The sequence below is a fragment of the Bombina bombina genome, chromosome 1 (assembly GCF_027579735.1).
Source record: "Bombina bombina isolate aBomBom1 chromosome 1, aBomBom1.pri, whole genome shotgun sequence".
Classification (NCBI taxonomy): domain Eukaryota; kingdom Metazoa; phylum Chordata; class Amphibia; order Anura; family Bombinatoridae; genus Bombina; species Bombina bombina.
Window position 1 is genome coordinate 1,239,717,622 of NC_069499.1, and position 18,133 is coordinate 1,239,735,754.

Consider the following 18,133-nt stretch of genomic DNA (forward strand, 5'->3'; position numbering starts at 1 on the left):
TGCTGTTTTAATGCTGAAAATGCAATATTTTCAGTGGTAAAAGACGAACGCACAACTTGTAATCTAGCTGACTGTATTTTATATTATCAGATTTAAAATGGATCCCTCTCTTAAACCCAAACAAATACAAAGTTGGATATATTAGCTAATTATTTCCATAAACTCCAGGTTGAAAACTAAGCTGTAAAAGCCTGCTTGAGAGAGGTGTTGGCTGTAAAAACTACCCCAGCTGAACATCAGCCTGAGCCTCAGGTTTCTCCCGCAGCTCCCAATTTAGGGAATTCAGAAACGCATGCATGTTACTCTTTGACTTAAAACCAAAGACTTATCCCTCTGACAGGATTAGAGTCCTTACTGTGATTTCATATATCAGGGGTGAACCCAGGGCATGGGTGGCACTTTCTATGAAAGTCAGGATTGTATTCTAGGTTCCCTAGATGCCTTTTTCAGATGTCAGCCTTCTATGATGACCCGTATAAGCAAATAACATCGGAAAATAATCTCAGGTCACTTAAGCAATTATAAAAGGTCTTCTATCACCTCAAGAGAAGTCCATCTAATCCTTATGTTTTGCTGCCCTTCTCTTTACAGTGGGAACAATACAAGATCAATTCTGATGCCATCGTTGACACTGGGTCCTGTGGGAATTTTATTCACATCAAATATGTAACTAACAATAAAATACCTATTATCCCTAAGCATAATCATGTCTCTGTAAAAGTCATTGATGGTTCTCTTTTACCTTCAGGTCCAGTTTCACACCAAACTGTACCACTTCTATTCACTAATGAAACAGGTCATAATGAGTTAATAAGCTTTGATGAAATATCTTCTCCCATGTTTAACATTGTCCTAGGTATTAAGTGGCTTAGAGTACACCAACCTACCTTCGAATGGTGTAACTTAAAAATCTCTTTCACTTCCTTCTATTGCCAAAACACTTGTCTACATTCATCCACTATTCTACATCTTTCTGACATTAAAATCCCTGTACATTACAGAGACTACACTGACGTCTTTGACAAAAAAGATGCTGAGACCTTACTACCTCACAGGGCATATGACTGCCCTATAGATCTCTTACCTGGGGTTTCCATTCCATTCGGCATATATACTAACTTTCTACAACCCAAATTGGAACATTAGAAATCCTATATCGATGACAACCTCAGAAAAGGGTTTATTAGACCTAGTACTTCACCTGCAGGTGCTGGCATATTTTTTGTCACAAATAAAGATGGATCTCTAAGACCTATTATAGACTATAGGAAGTGGAAAAAACGCACAAGAAAAAACAGATATCCTCTTCCCCTGATTCCGGAATTAATAGAACAGTTGCATGGCGCCTCAGTCTTTACAAAATTGGACCCTAGAGGAGCCTATAACCTCATCAGAATGAGAGCTGGAGATGAGTGACTTACTGCATTTAGGACCCGGTATGGTCTTTTTGAGTATACAGTAATGCCATTTGGCTTATGCAATGCCCCAGCAACATTCCAAAACCGAATCAATGACATTTTTTGAGATATCCTAGATGTATATGTAGTTGTCTACTTGGATGATATTTTAATTTTTTCACGAAATATAGAAGAACATAAGGTACATGTAGCAACTGTATTAACTAGACTGAGAGAACACAGACTGTATGCCAAACTTGAGAAATGTACTTTTGACGCTCATGACATTTCATTCCTTGGCTATCATATCACCTCTCAAGGCATTTATATGGAGGACAGTAAGGTTCTCGCTATAACTGGCCTACATCTTTTTCCAATAAAGATATACAACGCTTTTTTGGTTTTGCAAATGTCTAGAGAAAATTCATTCCTAATTTTGCATCTATAATCAAACCTCTTTCTGACCTTACCAAACTACATACTCAGTTCCTCTGGTCCCCATTAACCCAGTCTGTTTTTGATTTACTAAACCTTAAGTTCTCTGCTGCACCTATTTTACAGTTTGCTGATACTAACCATCAATTCATATTAGAAGTAGATGCATCTGAATATGCCATTGGTGCAATTCTATCCCAGGAAAAATCATTTAAAGAACTGCTACATCCTGTTACCTATTACTCCAGACTTATAACTCCAGCCAAACTTTATTACCCAGTGGGTGAAAAAGAACTATCAGCCATCAAATGCTCATTTGACCACTGGCATCACTTACCTGAAGGGGCTGTCCACCCCTTCATCATTTATTCAGATCACAAATATCTCCAATCCAATAGGACATTGTCATCCAGACAACTCTGTTGGAGTTTATAATTTTCAAGATTCCAATACACTATCACCTACCGTCCCGGAAATAAAAATGGAAAGGCTGATGCTCTTTCCAGAAAAGACATCAGATCCATTCATATCAATTCTCCCTCTACTGTTATACCAAAACACTGCTTTGTAGGTCTTCTTACTAGTCTCATTTCACAGATGAAAAAAGCCAAAGATGCCGATCCGGACAAATCTTTAGATCTATTACAACCAGAATGAGAGGGAGTATTATACAATAACAAGTGGTTATATGTACCCCAAGGTTTTAGATCTCTAATACTTAGAACGGTTCATGACTCACCTTTAGCGGGACATATGGTTACTAGTAAAACATTTGACCTATTAAGACGATCCTTCTGTTGGCCTTGCAAGCAATCGACTGTAAAGGACTATGTAACAACATGTGTGGAATGTGCCACTTCTAAACCTTCAAGACAACACCCGTAGGGTTTCTCCAGTCATTACCATCCCCAGCGGTTCCGTGGAAAATATTATCTATGGATTTCATAGTATCTTCCTTTATCATCATCCTTTAATACCATTTTTGCTGTAGTGGATTTCTTCTCCAAAATGACTCATTTTGTTCCATCTCAAGGTTCACCCACCTCTAAACAAACCTCTGATATGTTTATCAAAGAAATTGTTCACCTCCATGGTATTCCTAAATCTGTAATTAGTGACAGGGGTACTCAATTTACCTTCAAGTTTTGGAGAAATTTGTGTCAAGCCTTACACATTGACCCAAGACTTAACATATCTTTCCACTCTCAAACAAATGGGCAAACTAAGCGCACAAACCAGTGGCTAGAACAATACTTAAGATGTTTCTGTTTCCATCAACAGGATTCCTGGGTATCTAACTTATCTTTAGCTGAATTTGCCTACAATAACAGCGTAAATTCTTCCACTGATTACCACCCGTTCTTTATTAACTACGGTTTACATCCTCCTGTTGACTTACTACCCAAATTTGATTCCCCATGTCCACAAGTGAATAATTTGATAAATGGCATTTTGCAGACATTCTCCTCTGTGATGGACAATATTAATAATGCACAGCCTTCTCAGCAAAGATATTACAACCTAAGGCATCAGAAACAACCAGAATACAAGATCAGACAACTAGAGTGGCTTTCTACAAAAAACCTTAAATTCCACAATCCTTGCAAAAAACTTGTTAAATTGTATATAGGACCATTTCCTATTATCTCTATCACTAATCCTGTTACTGTCAACCTACGTTTGCCAACCTCCTACAAAATACACTCGACATTTCACGTGTCATTGGTCAAACCTTGTCACTCCTTTATTCCTGCACTTGACAACCCAAAGTTTCTTCCTGGTACTCATACTGATCAACAATATGAAGTACATAGCATCTTGGAATCCAGAAGACGACACGGGAGGTTGTACTACCTATGGACATGAGGAGGATTCCTGGAAGCTGGCTTGCAACCTCTCCGCTCCGCAGTTGGTTTCCCTATTTCACAGACGGCACCCAGACAGACCTCGACCCTATAACCTTGCAGTGGTTCCTTGAAGGGGGGCTATGTAAGGATTTGTATGTCTCCTTTGAGAAATCTTCTGCCTACCTATCTTCCTCTATATAAGTCTCCTCCCAAGTACCAGACCTTGCTGGCTTATTAAAGAATAGGAATTAAGCCTTTGACTTCTTCTTTGGTCAATTTCTCCTACAGAGTTATCATCAATCCTTTTGTGAACTAACCTACATATTGCCATCTGAAGGTTTACTTATGTTTTTCTCCTTTCCTGCAGTGTTCTAGCCTAACCGCTCCTGTCTCTGCATACAGAGAGCCTCTGCCGTTCTGCTGACGTCATCAGCTACGGCTGGACAGTGTCTCCCTGCATTTTCTCACTACAGTGCCGTTCCTGAGACTCACAGCTCCTGCAATAATCCTGTGTGGATTCCGGATAGTCTCATCCTCTTCCTACAGACTTCCACAACCACAATGCACCTGAGACTCACAGCTTCCTCTATAATACCGTGGCCATACCAGTCTGTGGCTTGTATCATCAGCTCAACCCCTCTGCTGAGCCTACAGCCCTCAAGTAAGATAACTAATTTTTGGCTATACTAAGACACAGAGGTAACTTTTTAACACATCCTTAGTCACATCTTTGTCACATTCACTTATATTTATATTCATGTGTTGTTATCTTGTTTAACTAGAGGTATTATATCTTCCTGTGTGTAAATATATTTAAGGATCATTAAGAATCTTACAGTATGTCTTTGTGCATATTCTGTGGGTGTCTCTGTGAGGGTGTGTGTGTGTGTGTGTGTGTATGTCTTTGTGTGTTTTCTGTGGATGTCTCAGTGAGGGTGTGTGTGTATGTATTTCTTTGTGTTTTTTTCTGTGGGTGTCTATGTGTGTGTATGTCTTTATGTGTTTTCTGTTGGTGTCTCTCTGTGTGTGTGTGTCGGTGTGTTTTCTGTGGGTGTCTGTGAATGTGTATGTCTTTGTGTGTTTTCTGAGGCTGTCTCTTTGGGTGTTTCCTTGGGTGTATGTGCAAGTTTGTGTTTGAGTTTGTGTGTGTGTCCATTGTCTGTTCCTTTTTAGGACATTTTGACCTTACTACTGATTATTCACATCTTTCTACAGATTGAGACTAATGAGACCTTTCCGGAAGTCACCAATCCACCACTTAACCTTTAAATTATTGTTTAGGTTGTTCAGGGCCCTTTCCTTTCAGCCACTGCATGCTGTTATCATATAGTTGGCATCTTCCTTGACAAAAAGATAATCAGAACTCCATATTTTGTCTTGTAAATTTCCTTTTTTGACAAAACTGTAGTCTACCTCATTACTTGTCAGGTCAATCTAAACAAGTGCTGAGTGTCTGTGTGGGTGTCTGAGTGTGTTTGTGTGTTTCTTTGCGTGTCTGATAGAGTGTCTATATGTGAATCCTTATGTATGATGTGTGTTTCAGTGTATGAGTGTGTCTGTGTTTTTCTGTGTTTGTGTTTTACTACCTTTACAACATTTTTTGACTACACTTAAGAATAAAGTGCATGTACGTTTTAGTCACTTGGTCAAAAATTACACATGTCAAAGGGGGGCCCTTATCAATGTTAAAGGAACACTGAACCCTGATTTTTAATTTTGTGATTCCGATAGAGCATGGAATTGTAAGCAACTTTATAATTTACTCCTATTATCATTTTTTCTTCGTTCTCTTGCTATCTTTATTTTAAACAGAAGGCATCTGAGCTTTTTTCTTGGTTCAGTACTCTGGACAGCACTTTTTTATTGGTGGATTAATTTATCCACCAATCAGCAAGGACAACCCAGGTTGTTCACCAAAAATGGGCCGGCATCTAAACTTACATTCTTGCATTTCAAATAAATATACCAAGAGAATGAAGACAATTTGATAATAGGAGTAAATTAGAATGTTGCTTAAAATGTAATGCTCTATCTGAATCACAAAAGAAAAAATTTGGGTTCAGTCTCCCTTTAAGTAAGAGGCACCAAAATATCTAGTGGCGGCCCTGGCTGCAAGTCTTGTGGGACTTTATCTATGTATTTCACCTAATTTGTAGGGAACAAAAGGAACAGAAGTAGTGGGATCATAAGCATTTTCCTTTATTAAAGTCACTTAAGGAACTATTAAAGAATTTGACAGAATTCTTACACCTGTGGTTCTTTACTTCTATCCACCAGGACCTGCTAACAGGCCAGATTTTCAGGATATCTTTATCAGTGTGTTAAATCATAGTGAGTGTGCCTTGATTATATCACCTGTGTGCTAATACAGCCATCCTGAAAATCACGCTTGTTAACAGGTCCTGATGATTTGAACTGAATAATGCTGCTTTAATCCCTTGTCCGTGTAACAAAACATTATAGCTCTCTCTTTCATCCTAGCTCTACCTACCATAGCTATTAAAATCAGGCTTGTTATCCAGGACAGTTTAATATTGTTTTCATTGACCTCATTAAATAAAAAGAAGCAATGTTTTTATCTAGTTATGAATTAGAAAGCAATTACCCTCATTTATCAGCAGCTATTTATGTGTCCATATAAAGGCTAGATCGCATTCCAGTTGCAACAATTGGTTGTAACAATGACATTTCTATCAACTAAGTGAGATTTATGTTGTTGTTACTGTTTGCTGCTAGGGACAAGGAATTCAAAATTAAACTTTCATTAATCAAACCGAACAAACATTTTTGAAAATCTTCCCAATTTTTTATTTTCAAAAATAGGAATCACAATTAACAATTTTCATTGTTATAAGGCAACACGTTTTACATTTTCAGTTTCGTGAAAAATATCCCTGTACTTAAAGTGATGGACAATCCAAGCGTATAACAAATGCTAGGATTTACCATCACTAAAAATGAAGTGGAATTGATCAAACGAGTAAAAACTCTTTCTGTGCAGTTGCACAGCGCTAAACTTAGCAGCACATCGATCTTCTACCAATTAGGTGCCGCTTGCACCTCTAAATCAATAGCCAATAGCCATGCGTACATACAGAAACCTGTCAGTTGACACGCAAGACTATTGGTTCAGAGGTGCAAATGTCAACTCATTGAAGGAGATCAATGGGCCTTGGGCGGCCGGAGCTGCTGAGTTTAGCGTTGTGCAACGGCACAGAAAGGGTGAGTTTAGCACCCTTTTTTACTTGTTTGATCACTTAAAGTCCACTTAATTTTTAGTGATGGTAAATTCTAGCGTTTGTTATACGCTTGGATTTATCATCACTTTAACATGTGCCAGTCCTGTTTGACTGTTTACAATTCAAATTCTCAATACTTAACGACACATTTATAAGGCCATTCATCTCTTATTAAATTCAACAGCTAAAATGACTTGATAAACACAGGACAACACTTTAACATTATTAAATATCCCAAAAAGTTATAGAATGGAACATTGGTTTTGGGCATGGGCAATATACATTGACAGTAGCCCTGATAAATTGGATGACATTAGGAATCAATGTCACTAGATAAAAACACTAACTACCTAAATTAAAGGTTAAAAGATTAATAATAAGCAATTTTTCACTAACAAAATTAGCCAGATCAATAACTCAACAAATACACATGCCTACTATACCATTAAAAAATACATACATACATATCCGTTTGAGCACAACATACAGAGCCTTCAACCTGTGATGTAATCGCTAAACCCTCAAATTGACATTTCATGGCAATTTTGTTTTTGGATTTCAAATTTGGGAGTTTGAGGCAAATAAAGTTTTTGTGCTGTTTTCAGGAGCTTACAATTTTTTGCCTGAAGTTTAATATTGACTTTTATGCTCCTTTAAGTCTACAACACCAATGTGATCTAGCCCTAAGTATTCACAGAATGTACCTACAGTGGTCATATTACATGTGTAACTAACAACTGTTAGTAGTACCAAATAACTACATTAAAGTATATCAGAATTAATTGCTACTAGCAGTTTTTAAATTTGCAATTACAATGTAATAATTACAGGGTGATTTATTTAATCCAGATGATAATTATATAGAGTTTATAGACTTATTCCCCTTGGTAATCTTAATGTGGATAATACATTACCCAATATTTCCCGGATTAAGGCAAACACTTTTTGCTCCTTGATGTAATTATTCTTCATTTTGTTGATATCTGAAGGAGGGGGAGGTTGGTAGATTTTGCTGTCTCTGCGAGATTCTAACAAAAGATTGTGGTCACCTGCAAAAATAAGATGGACACAAAAACAAATAACAGAAACTGTGGTACATTTTTGGAATATCTTGCAGTACTCCTGGGATCTTTAGGCAGAGAGTAAAGTGTAAATATTTTGTCATATGGTCTAGGATTCTAATCATATAATTTGAGGGGATTACCCCTTCCTACTCCTTACTCTTGTAGTTTGATAAAAATATATGAACTAATAACCGTAGGCAGTTCTCATGAAAGTGATTGTCAGCTTTAAGAAATTATAGGAGTTAATATTGTCATGGATACCAGACCTCCAAAGCTAGCCCCCACCCCCATACTACCTCACCCCTGTTGTGTCTCTGGAAGCTTTTGTTTGTTTGTTTTGTCACCAGTACTTTGTCAGAGAAGAGCTGGCCTCTGACCGGATAAACCATCCTAGTCTGGCCGGGCTCCTGGAACTCCCAGTCGGCCACCTCACAACGGACACCCGCCTAACCCCTCTCAGGCCGGCCGTGCTCCTGGAACTCCTGGTTGGCCACAGAACAGCAGGACACCCACTACCTTTTGACCCTGGTCGCTCCAGCAGCCCTTTGTCCCAGAGCTTCGCTCTTTTGGGGATTGATGGCTCCTAGGGAGGACAAGAGGTGGTGGAATTCCCGGAGGGGAGCTGCTTGGGGAACTGGGGGTTTCGGACACCCCTACCCCCAATTTTTACCAGGCTGTAACTCTGGTCCCCAGTAACGAATCACACCGCTTTTTGGACTGTGACAGCTGGGGTCCGAGAGCTTTCAAATGACACCCTGGAAGTGCCACCCCGGGATCACCCCGAAACCTGGATCCTGGGATTCTGTGGGACTATGGCTGCTTTGGAGGTGCCGGTCTGTCTGGAGGGGCGGGAATGGTGGGAAAATTGTGGGATTCTCCATTGTCTAATCAAGATGAGCTTTGTGTATAAAAAAGTGTGTGTTTTCCAATAAAATCAGTTCCTGTTTCACCTGAATGCTAGTATGTCTAGTTATTTGGGTGGGCTCCAGCTAAAATCACTTTCCTGGGCAACATAGCTGCAGTCGGCAGGGAGGAAGCAGGACCCGTTTGGCAGAGCTAACCAGTCAGGGTAGCCGGGGTATCCGTCACATTGGCTGGTAGCAGTGGGATCTGCTTCTTGCACACAATTCCTGCTGACAGAGGAGAAGGGCCACAGTAGCCGGTAACTATGGAAGTTGAATTTCTAAGGAGAGTACAGGAGGCACTGGCCCAGCTGGACAGTCCTATTTACCTACAGGACAAGCTGGAACAGAGGGACCTGATCCGCCGGGACCTCTGGTGGGAGGCTCTTCAACAGGAGCGGGACAATGGAAAGGTCCTCCCCACGAATGACACAAGGTTCCGGGTTCAGCGGACGTTGAGAGTGCCTTTCCTGGGAAAACAGCCAAAGAAGGAATGGCTATCTGTTCTACATAGACTGGACCAGCAAGAGATGTTGGTGGAGGACAGCTACAGGGACCTCCGATGGCTTGCTATGCAAGCACAGCCATGGCTGGAGGATGGCTCCCCCCACAGAGGGCTTTGACTTCGGTGGCTATGGAATGCTACTTATAAAAAGGACCCACTGTTTGGGAGCGAGATGGACCAAGGTCTGGAGGATATCTCTGGGCTCCAAGAGGAACTGCTGTATCTCTTGCAGAAATCCTGGCTACTAGATGATCTGGATTTTAAAAGTGACCAGGAAGAGGCACTGGTCAAGGAATACAAGAGGCTGCTAGATCTCGTTAAGCAGCATGCCAAGGCTATACAGATCTGGGGTGCAGCCCTCTGGGATTCATGGAGCTCGACCATGGAGGAGTGGCAACAAAGAAAAAAGGAATCAGGGCTGCTGGATCCGATCAGCAGTCTGGCTCAAAGCTTATGGTCTTGGACCAGGGAGCCACCCTAGCAGAAGCGCTGGCAACAGGGCAGAGAGCCGCCGGCCTCTGCCCAGCACCTACAACAGCTCCAGGAAATTAGGGAGAGGAGGTAGGCGTCTTCACTCCTTTTACACAGGAGAGGAGACAGTCGGTCTCTCTCCCCAGCGGCAGAGCCAGGAGCAGGGAGAGGAGACAGTTGGTCACTCTCCCCAGCGGCAGAGCCATCCCTTGGGATCAGATGTAGTCGTCCTCCCTCCCCTTACGCAGAACCCCTTCCTGGGAGAGGAGACAGTCGGTTTCTCTCCCCAGGGGCAGAGCTAGGAGCCAGGAGAGAAGACAGTCGGTCTCTCTCCCCAGCAGCAGAGCCATCCCCTAAGCGGAGTTAGTCGTCCTCCCTCCCCGTAAGCAGAACCCCTTCCTGGGAGAGCAAACAGTCTGTCTCTCTCCCCAGCGGCAGAGCCAGGAGCAGGGAAAGGAGACAGGCGGTCTCTCTCCCCAGCGGCAGAGTCATCCCCTGGGAGCGAAGGTAGTTGTCCTCCCTCCCCTTACGCAGAATCCCTTCCTGGGAGAGGAGACAGTCGGTCTCTCTCCCCAGCGACAGAGCAAGGAGCTGGGAGAGGAGACAGTCGGTCTCTCTCCCCAGTGGCAGAGCCATACCCTGGGAGTGGAGGTAGTCGTCCTCCCTCCCCATAAGCAGAAACCCTTCCTGGGATAGGAGACAGTCGGTCTCTCTCCCCCGCAGCAGAGTCAGGAGCTGGGAGAGAAGACAGTCAGTCTCTCTCCCCAGCGGCAGAGCCATCCCCTGGGAGAGGAGGTAGTCGTCCTCCTTCCCTGTAAGAATCCCTTCCTGGGAGAGGAGACAGTCGGTCTCTCTCCCCAGTGGCAGAGCCGGGAGAGAAGACAGTCAGTCTCTCTCCCCAGCGGCAGAGCCATCCCCTGGGAGCGGAGGTAGTCATCCTCTCTCCCCTTACACAGAACCACTTCCTGGGGAGGAGACAGTCGGTCTCTCTACCCAGCGCCAGAGCCAGGAGCAGGTAGAGGAGACAGTCAGTCTCTCTCCCCAGCGGCAGAGCCAGGAGAAGGGAGAGGAGACAGTCGGTCTCTCTCCCCAGCAGCAGAGCCATCCCCTTGGAGCAGAGGAAGTCATCCTCCCTCCCCTTACACAGAACACAGGGTTTCGGACACCCCTACCCCCCAATCTTTACCGGGCTGTAACTCCGGTCCCCAGTAAAAAATCACATCGCCTTTTGGACTGTGGCATCTGGGGACCGAGAGCTTTCAAATGACACCCTGGAAGTGCCGACTATGTGGGACTATGGCTGCTATGGAGACATCAGTCTGTCTGGAGGGGCAGGAATGGTGGAAAATATGTGGGATTGTCCAGTGTCTCATCAAGATGAGCTTTGTGTATAAAAGAGTGTGTGTTTTCCAATAAAATCAGTTCATGTTTCACCTGAATGCTAGTATGTCTAGATATTTGGGTGGGCTCCAGCTAAAATCACTTTCCTGGGCTAAATAGCAGCCTGTTCCAGGCAGTGGAAGGACCCTCTTGCAGAGCTACCTAGTCTAGGTAGCCGGAGTCTGCCACAGGATGGGACCCTAAATACTGGTGCTGACGGGCATCAGGAGTGGCTACAGGCTGTGGTCACTTGCCAGCTACATATCTACAGGGAGGAAGCAGGACCCGTTTGACGGAGCTACCCATTCGGGGTAGCCGGGGTATCCGTCACATTGGCTGGCAGCGGTGGGATCTGCTTCTTCCACACGATTCCTGCTGACAGAGGAGAAGGGCCACAGTAGCTGGTAACTATGGAAGTCGAATTTCTAAGAAGAGTACAGGAGGCGCTGGCCCAACTGGATGGTCCTATTTACCTACAGGAAGAGCTGGAACAGAGGGAACTGATTTGCCGGGACCTCTGGTGGGAGGCTCTTCAACAGGAGCGGGACAATGGAAAGGTCCTCCCCACAAATGACACAAGGTTCTGGGTTCGGCAGATGTTGAGAGTGCCTTTCCTGGGAAAACAGCCAAAAGAAGCAATGGCTATCTGTTCTACATAGACTGGTCCAACAAGAAATGTGGGTGGAGGATGGCTTCCGGACCCTCCAATGGCTCGCTATGCAAGCGCAGCCATTGCTGGAGGATGGCTCCCCCACAGAGGGCTTTGGCTTCGTTGGCCCTGGATTACTATTTACAAAACAGGACAGAGGACCCACAGTTTGGGAGCGAGATGGACCAGGGTCTGGAGGATATCTCTGGGCTCCAAGAGGAACTGCTGGATCTCTTGGAGGAATCCTGGCTACTAGACGATCTGGATTTTATAAGTGACCAGAAAGAGGCACTGGTCGAGGAATAAAAGAGGTTGCTTAATCTCGTTAAGCAGTGTGCCAAGGTTATACAGATCTGGGGTGCAGCCCTCTTGGATTCATGGAGCTCGACCGTGGAAGAGTGGCAACAAAGAAAAAGGGAATCAGGGCTGCTGGATCCCGATCAGCAGTCTGGCTCAAAGCTTATGGTCTTGGACCAGGGAACTACCCTAGCAGAAGCGTTGGAAACAGGGCAGAGATCCACCGGCCTCTGCCCAGCACCTGCAACAACTCCAGGAAACCAGGGACAGGAGGTAGGCGTCCTCCCTCCTCTTACACAGAACCCCTTCCCGGGAGAGGAGACAGTCTGTCTCTCTCCCCAGCGGCAGAGTCAGGAGCAGGGAGAGGAGAAAGTCGGTCTCTCTCCCCAGCGGCAGAGCCACCCCCTGTAGTCGTCCTCCCTCCCCTTACGCAGAACCCCTTCCTGGAAGAGGAGATGGTCGGTCTCTTTCCCCAGTGGCAGAGCCGGGAGAGGAGTCAGTCAGTCTCTCTCCCCAGCAGCAGAGCCATCCCCTGGGAGCGGAGATAGTCGTCCTCCCTTCCCGTAAGCAGAACTCTTCTGTTCAGGGATGCATACAACATACACTAACCTTTCCTAACCTCAGTTTCTCTCCTCCTTTGTTATCCCCTTGAACCCCCTTTGCATATAAGCTTATGAGCCCAGCTGTTTGTAGATCACCTTCATGAGAGATGACTACAACAGTGCAACTTTTGGCAGGGACTTCTACCTACTTGATCCCTATAAATGTTACCTTGTATCTCATGCCTATGTTTATAGCACTACGGAATCTTTTGGCGCTCTACAAATAACTGATAATAAATAATAATAATATATTATAATTTATATCATATACCATCATTTATTAAGCGTGCTTTCAAGCTAAAAGAACAAGTCTGTCATATCTAACTAACCCTGTACCTGGTGCAGAGAGCTTCCCATTTAAGTTTGTTTCCTCTTCATCTTCAGGCTCAACTTTTTTCAAAACAAGTGCAAAGAAGGCTGCAAAACCCAGAACCTAAAAAGTAAGATCTGTCAGATTCACTATGAACCAAAATACAATAATAATAATGAGGCTTACTGCAATCAGCTGAATTGATTTATATCTAATAAGCTTTAAACACAATGCTCTGTGATGGAAGGAAGGCAACAGCTGCTGTGACATTGTACTAAGATCTATAGCGTACATTAAAGGGATATTTTGAGGTAAAATAAGGCACAGTGTACTGTAACGTGTTCTCTTCTTTAATCTGTTCCCAATGATCCATTATGCCTGCTGGAGTGTATTAAATTGATTTTGTTGTTTTAAATAGCTATTTATGTTGTATCCCCTACTTTACTATAATACTATGAAAAAAGCAATGTAAACTAGAAGGGTTAGAAAAAAAAACCATGTTCCCAGTTGGGGGTTGGATAGAGAGGTACTAAAATGTTTGTTTTTCATTATTCTCTCAAAGGGATAGAAAGGTCAAAACTGAAATGTGCATAGGTGCATTTCAATGTGAAATAGAAGCGTTTTTGCAATATACGTCCATTAACAAAAATGCTTCTAGTAAAAGTTTTTCTACAGCATACGCACCAGTATTCAATTACCACACCTTCTCAGAGAGTCAGTGGGGGCTTGTGTGACATAAATTACGTCTTCGCAGAAGCAATACAGGACATCTTCAGCTCTCTGAGCTTGAAAACTGGTGCACAGGTCCTCAAAAGGATATGTGCATATGCCACAGAAAAAACGTAAAAACTTTTACTGAAAGCATTTTTGCTAATGACAGTATATAGCAAACATGCTCTTATTTCAAATTAAAGTGCATTTATACACATTATTGTGAACTGTTTTTATGATATTTTAGAGATTGTGAAAATGTATCCCTATTCATAATTTTTAATGAGTTACTATTTAATATTTTCTTTCACCACAAAATGTTTAAAAATTACTTTTAAAGGTTGTGTGATAAAGAGACTCTCAAAGAATGATATGGCCATAGAGATCAGCCACTTGATGGAGCTGTCCTTGCCATAGTGTAAGCCATATAACATAGTGAAGAATCCAGATACACCACTGGTGGCAAGCACAAGAAACCAGCCAATGAAAACGAACCACCAAGGTAACCCTTTAAGCTTTGTCTTCTTCCCGTCAGCTGAAAGGCTTGCAGTAGATGAGCATCTGGAGAACAAAGGAACAGCAGGGTTATGGTCAGGGTATATCTATCGCTGAATATAATGGATATAAATGACACTGTAATGAAATTAAGAGTCCTGCATGTAACACATTTTGTTATCCAAAATTCTTTCAGATGTTGTAGTGAGGTACAAAAGTCTTTATTCTCTTACGGCTAGATTTAGAGTTTTGTCGGTAACGACCCGCGTAGCTAACGCTGGCTTTTTTTGGCCGCACCTTTTAAATACCGCTGGTATTTAGAGTTCACAGAATGGCTGCGTTTTCAGTGCGTTAGGCTCCAAAAAAGGAGCGTAGAGCATAATTTACCGCCACTGCAACTCTCGATACCAGCGGTGATTACGGACGCGGCCAGCTTCAAAAACGTGCTCGTGCACGATTCCCCCATAGGAAACAATGGGGCAGTTTGAGCTGAAAAAAAACCTAACACCTGCAAAAAAGCAGCGTTAAGCTCCTAACGCAGCCCCATTGTTTCCTATGGGGAAACACTTCCTAAGTCTGCACCTTACACCCTAACATGTACCCCGAGTCTAAACACCCCTAACCTTACACTTATTAACCTCTAATCTGCCGCCCCCGCTATCGCTGACCCCTGCATATTATTATTAACCCCTAATCTGCCGCTCCGTACACCGCCGCAACATACATTATCCCTATGTACCCCTAATCTGCTGCCCATAACACCGCCGACCCCTATATTATATTTATTAACCCCTAATCTGCCCCCCACAACGTCGCCTCCACCTACCTACAATTATTAACCCCTAATCTGCCGACCATACCTCACCGCTACTCTAATAAATTTTTTAACCCATAAAGCTAAGTCTAACCCTAACCCTAACACCTCCCTAAGTTAAATATAATTTAAATCTAACGAAATAAATTAACTCTTATTAAATAAATTATTCCTATTTAAAGCTAAATACTTACCTGTAAAATAAATCCTAATGTAGCTACAATATAAATAATAATTATATTGTAGCTATTTTAGGATTTATATTTATTTTACAGGCAACTTTGTATTTATTTTAACCAGGTACAATAGCTATTAAATAGTTAAGAACTATTTAATAGCTACCTAGTTAAAATAATTACAAAATTACCTGTAAAATAAATCCTAACCTAAGTTACAATTAAACCTAACACTACACTAGCAATAAATAAATAAAATAAAATACTTACAAATAAATACAATTAAATACACTAACTAAAGTACAAAAAATAAAAAAGCTGTTACAAAAAATAAAAAAATTAATTACAAACATAATAAAAATATTACAACAATTTTAAGCTAATTACACCTACTCTAAGCCCCCTAATAAAATAACAAAGCCCCCCAAAATAAAAAAATGCTATACCCTATTCTAAAATTAAAATAGAAAAGCTCTTTTACCTTACCAGCCCTTAAAAGGGCCTTTTGTGGGGCATGCCCCAAAGAATTCAGCTCTTTTGCCTGTAAAAAAAACCATACAATACCCCCCCAACATTACAACCCACCACCCACATACCCCTAATCTAACCCAACCCCCCCTTAAATAAACCTAACACTAAGCCCCTGAAGATCTTCCTACCTTGTCTTCACCATGCCAGGTATCACCAATCACTCCAGGCTCCGAAATCTTCATCCAAGCCCAAGCGGGGGCTGGAGATCCATCATCCGGCTGAAGTCTTCTATCAAGCGACGGCTGAAGAGGTCCAGAAGAGGTTCCAAAGTCTTCATGCTATCCGGGCAGAAGAGTAGATCCGGACTGGCAACCATCTTCTTCAAAGCGGTGACAAGCGGCTCCATGTTGAAGACCTCCGGCGCGGATCCATCCTCTTCTTGCGACGTCCTAAGTCCGAATGAAGGTTCCTTTAAATGACGTCATCCAAGATGGCGTCCCTCGAATTCCGATTGGCTGATAGGATTCTATCAGCCAATCGGAATTAAGGTAGGAAAAATCTGATTCAAGTTCAATCTGATTGGCTGATCCAATCAGCCAATCAGATTGAGCTTGCATTCTATTGGCTGATCGGAACAGCCAATAGGATGCGAGCTCAATCTGATTGGCTGATTCAATCAGCCAATCAGATTTTCCCTACCTTAATTCCGATTGGCTGATAGAATCCTATCAGCCAATCGGAATTCGAGGGACGCCATCTTGGATGACGTCATTTAAAGGAACCTTCATTCGGACTTAGAACGTCGCAAGAAGAGGATGGATCCGTGCTGGAGGTCTTCAACATGGAGCCGCTTGTGACCGCTTGGAAGAAGATGGTTGCTGGTCCGGATCTACTCTTCTGCCCGGATAGGAGGAAGACTTTGGAGCCTCTTCTGGACCTCTTCAGCCGTCGCTTGATAGAAGACTTCAGCCGGATGATGGATCTCCAGCCCCCGCTTGGGCTTGGATGAAGATTTCAGATCCTGGAGCGATCGGTGATACCTGGCATGGTGAAGACAAGGTAGGAAGATCTTCAGGGGCTTAGTGTTAGGTTTATTTAAGGGGGGTTTGGGTTAGATTAGGGGTATGTGGGTGGTGGGTTGTAATGTTGGGGGGGGGGTATTGTATGTTTTTTTTACAGGCAAAAGAACTGAATTCTTTGGGGTATGCCCCGCAAAAGGCCCTTTTAAGGGCTGGTAAGGTAAAAGAGCTTTTCTATTTTAATTTTAGAATAGGGTAGGGCATTTTTTTATTTTGGGGGGCTTTGTTATTTTATTAGGGGCTTAGAGTAGGTGTAATTAGCTTAAAATTGTTGTAATATTTTTATTATGTTTGTAATTATTTTTTTTATTTTTTGTAACTTAGCTTTTTTTATTTTTTGTACTTTAGTTAGTTTATTTAATTGTATTTATTTGTAGGTATTTTATTTAATTTATTTATTGATAGTGTAGTGTTAGGTTTAATTGTAGATAATTGTAGGTATTTAATTTAATTTATTTATTGATAGTGTAGTGTTAGGTTTAATTGTAAATAATTGTAGGTATTTTATTGAATTAATTTATTGATAGTGTAGTGTTAGGTTTAATTGTAACTTAGGTTAGGATTTATTTTACAGGTAATTTTGTAATTATTTTAACTAGGTAGCTATTAAATAGTTCTTAACTATTTAATAGCTATTGTACCTGGTTAAAATAAATACAAAGTTGCCTGTAAAATAAATATAAACCCTAAAATAGCTACAATATAATTATAATTTATATTGTAGCTATATTAGGGTTTATTTTACAGGTAAGTATTTAGCTTTAAATAGGAATAATTTATTTAATAAGAGTTAATTTATTTAGTTAGATTTAAATTATATTTAATTTAGGGGGGTGTTAGGGTTAGGGTTAGACTTAGCTTTAGGGGTTAATAAATTTATTAGAGTAGCGGTGAGGTCCGGTCAGCAGATTAGGGGTTAATACTTGAAGTTAGGTGTCGGCGATGTTAGGGAGGGCAGATTAGGGGTTAATACTTTTATTATAGTGGCGGTGAGGTACGGTCGGCAGATTAGGGGTTAATAATTGTAGGTAGGTGGAGGCGACGTTGGGGGCGGCAGATTAGGGGTTAATAAATATAATATAGGGGTCGGCGGTGTTAGGGGCAGCAGATTAGGGGTACATAGGGATAACGTAGGTTGCGGCGGTGTGCGGTCGGCAGATTAGGGGTTAAAATTTTTTATTAGAGTGGCGGCGATGCGGGGGGGCCTCGGTTTAGGGGTACATAGGTAGTTTATGGGTGTCAGTGTACTTTAGAGCACAGTAGTTAAGAGCTTTATGAACCGGCGTTAG

The 18,133-nt window shown here is 42.1% G+C and overlaps 1 protein-coding gene across 1 annotated transcript in view; it reads right to left on the reverse strand.

Moving 5' to 3' along the window:
* LOC128647972 (polycystic kidney disease protein 1-like 2) overlaps positions 1-18,133 on the reverse strand; it is a 543,684-nt gene that overhangs the window by 109,698 nt on the left and 415,853 nt on the right. Inside the window, exons 32-34 of the mRNA XM_053700651.1 lie at positions 14,142-14,370; positions 13,125-13,221; positions 7,833-7,967 (exon numbers count right to left, since the gene is read on the reverse strand). Coding sequence (XP_053556626.1) covers positions 7,833-7,967; positions 13,125-13,221; positions 14,142-14,370 — 461 coding nt within the window. The remainder of the gene's footprint in view (positions 1-7,832; positions 7,968-13,124; positions 13,222-14,141; positions 14,371-18,133) is intronic.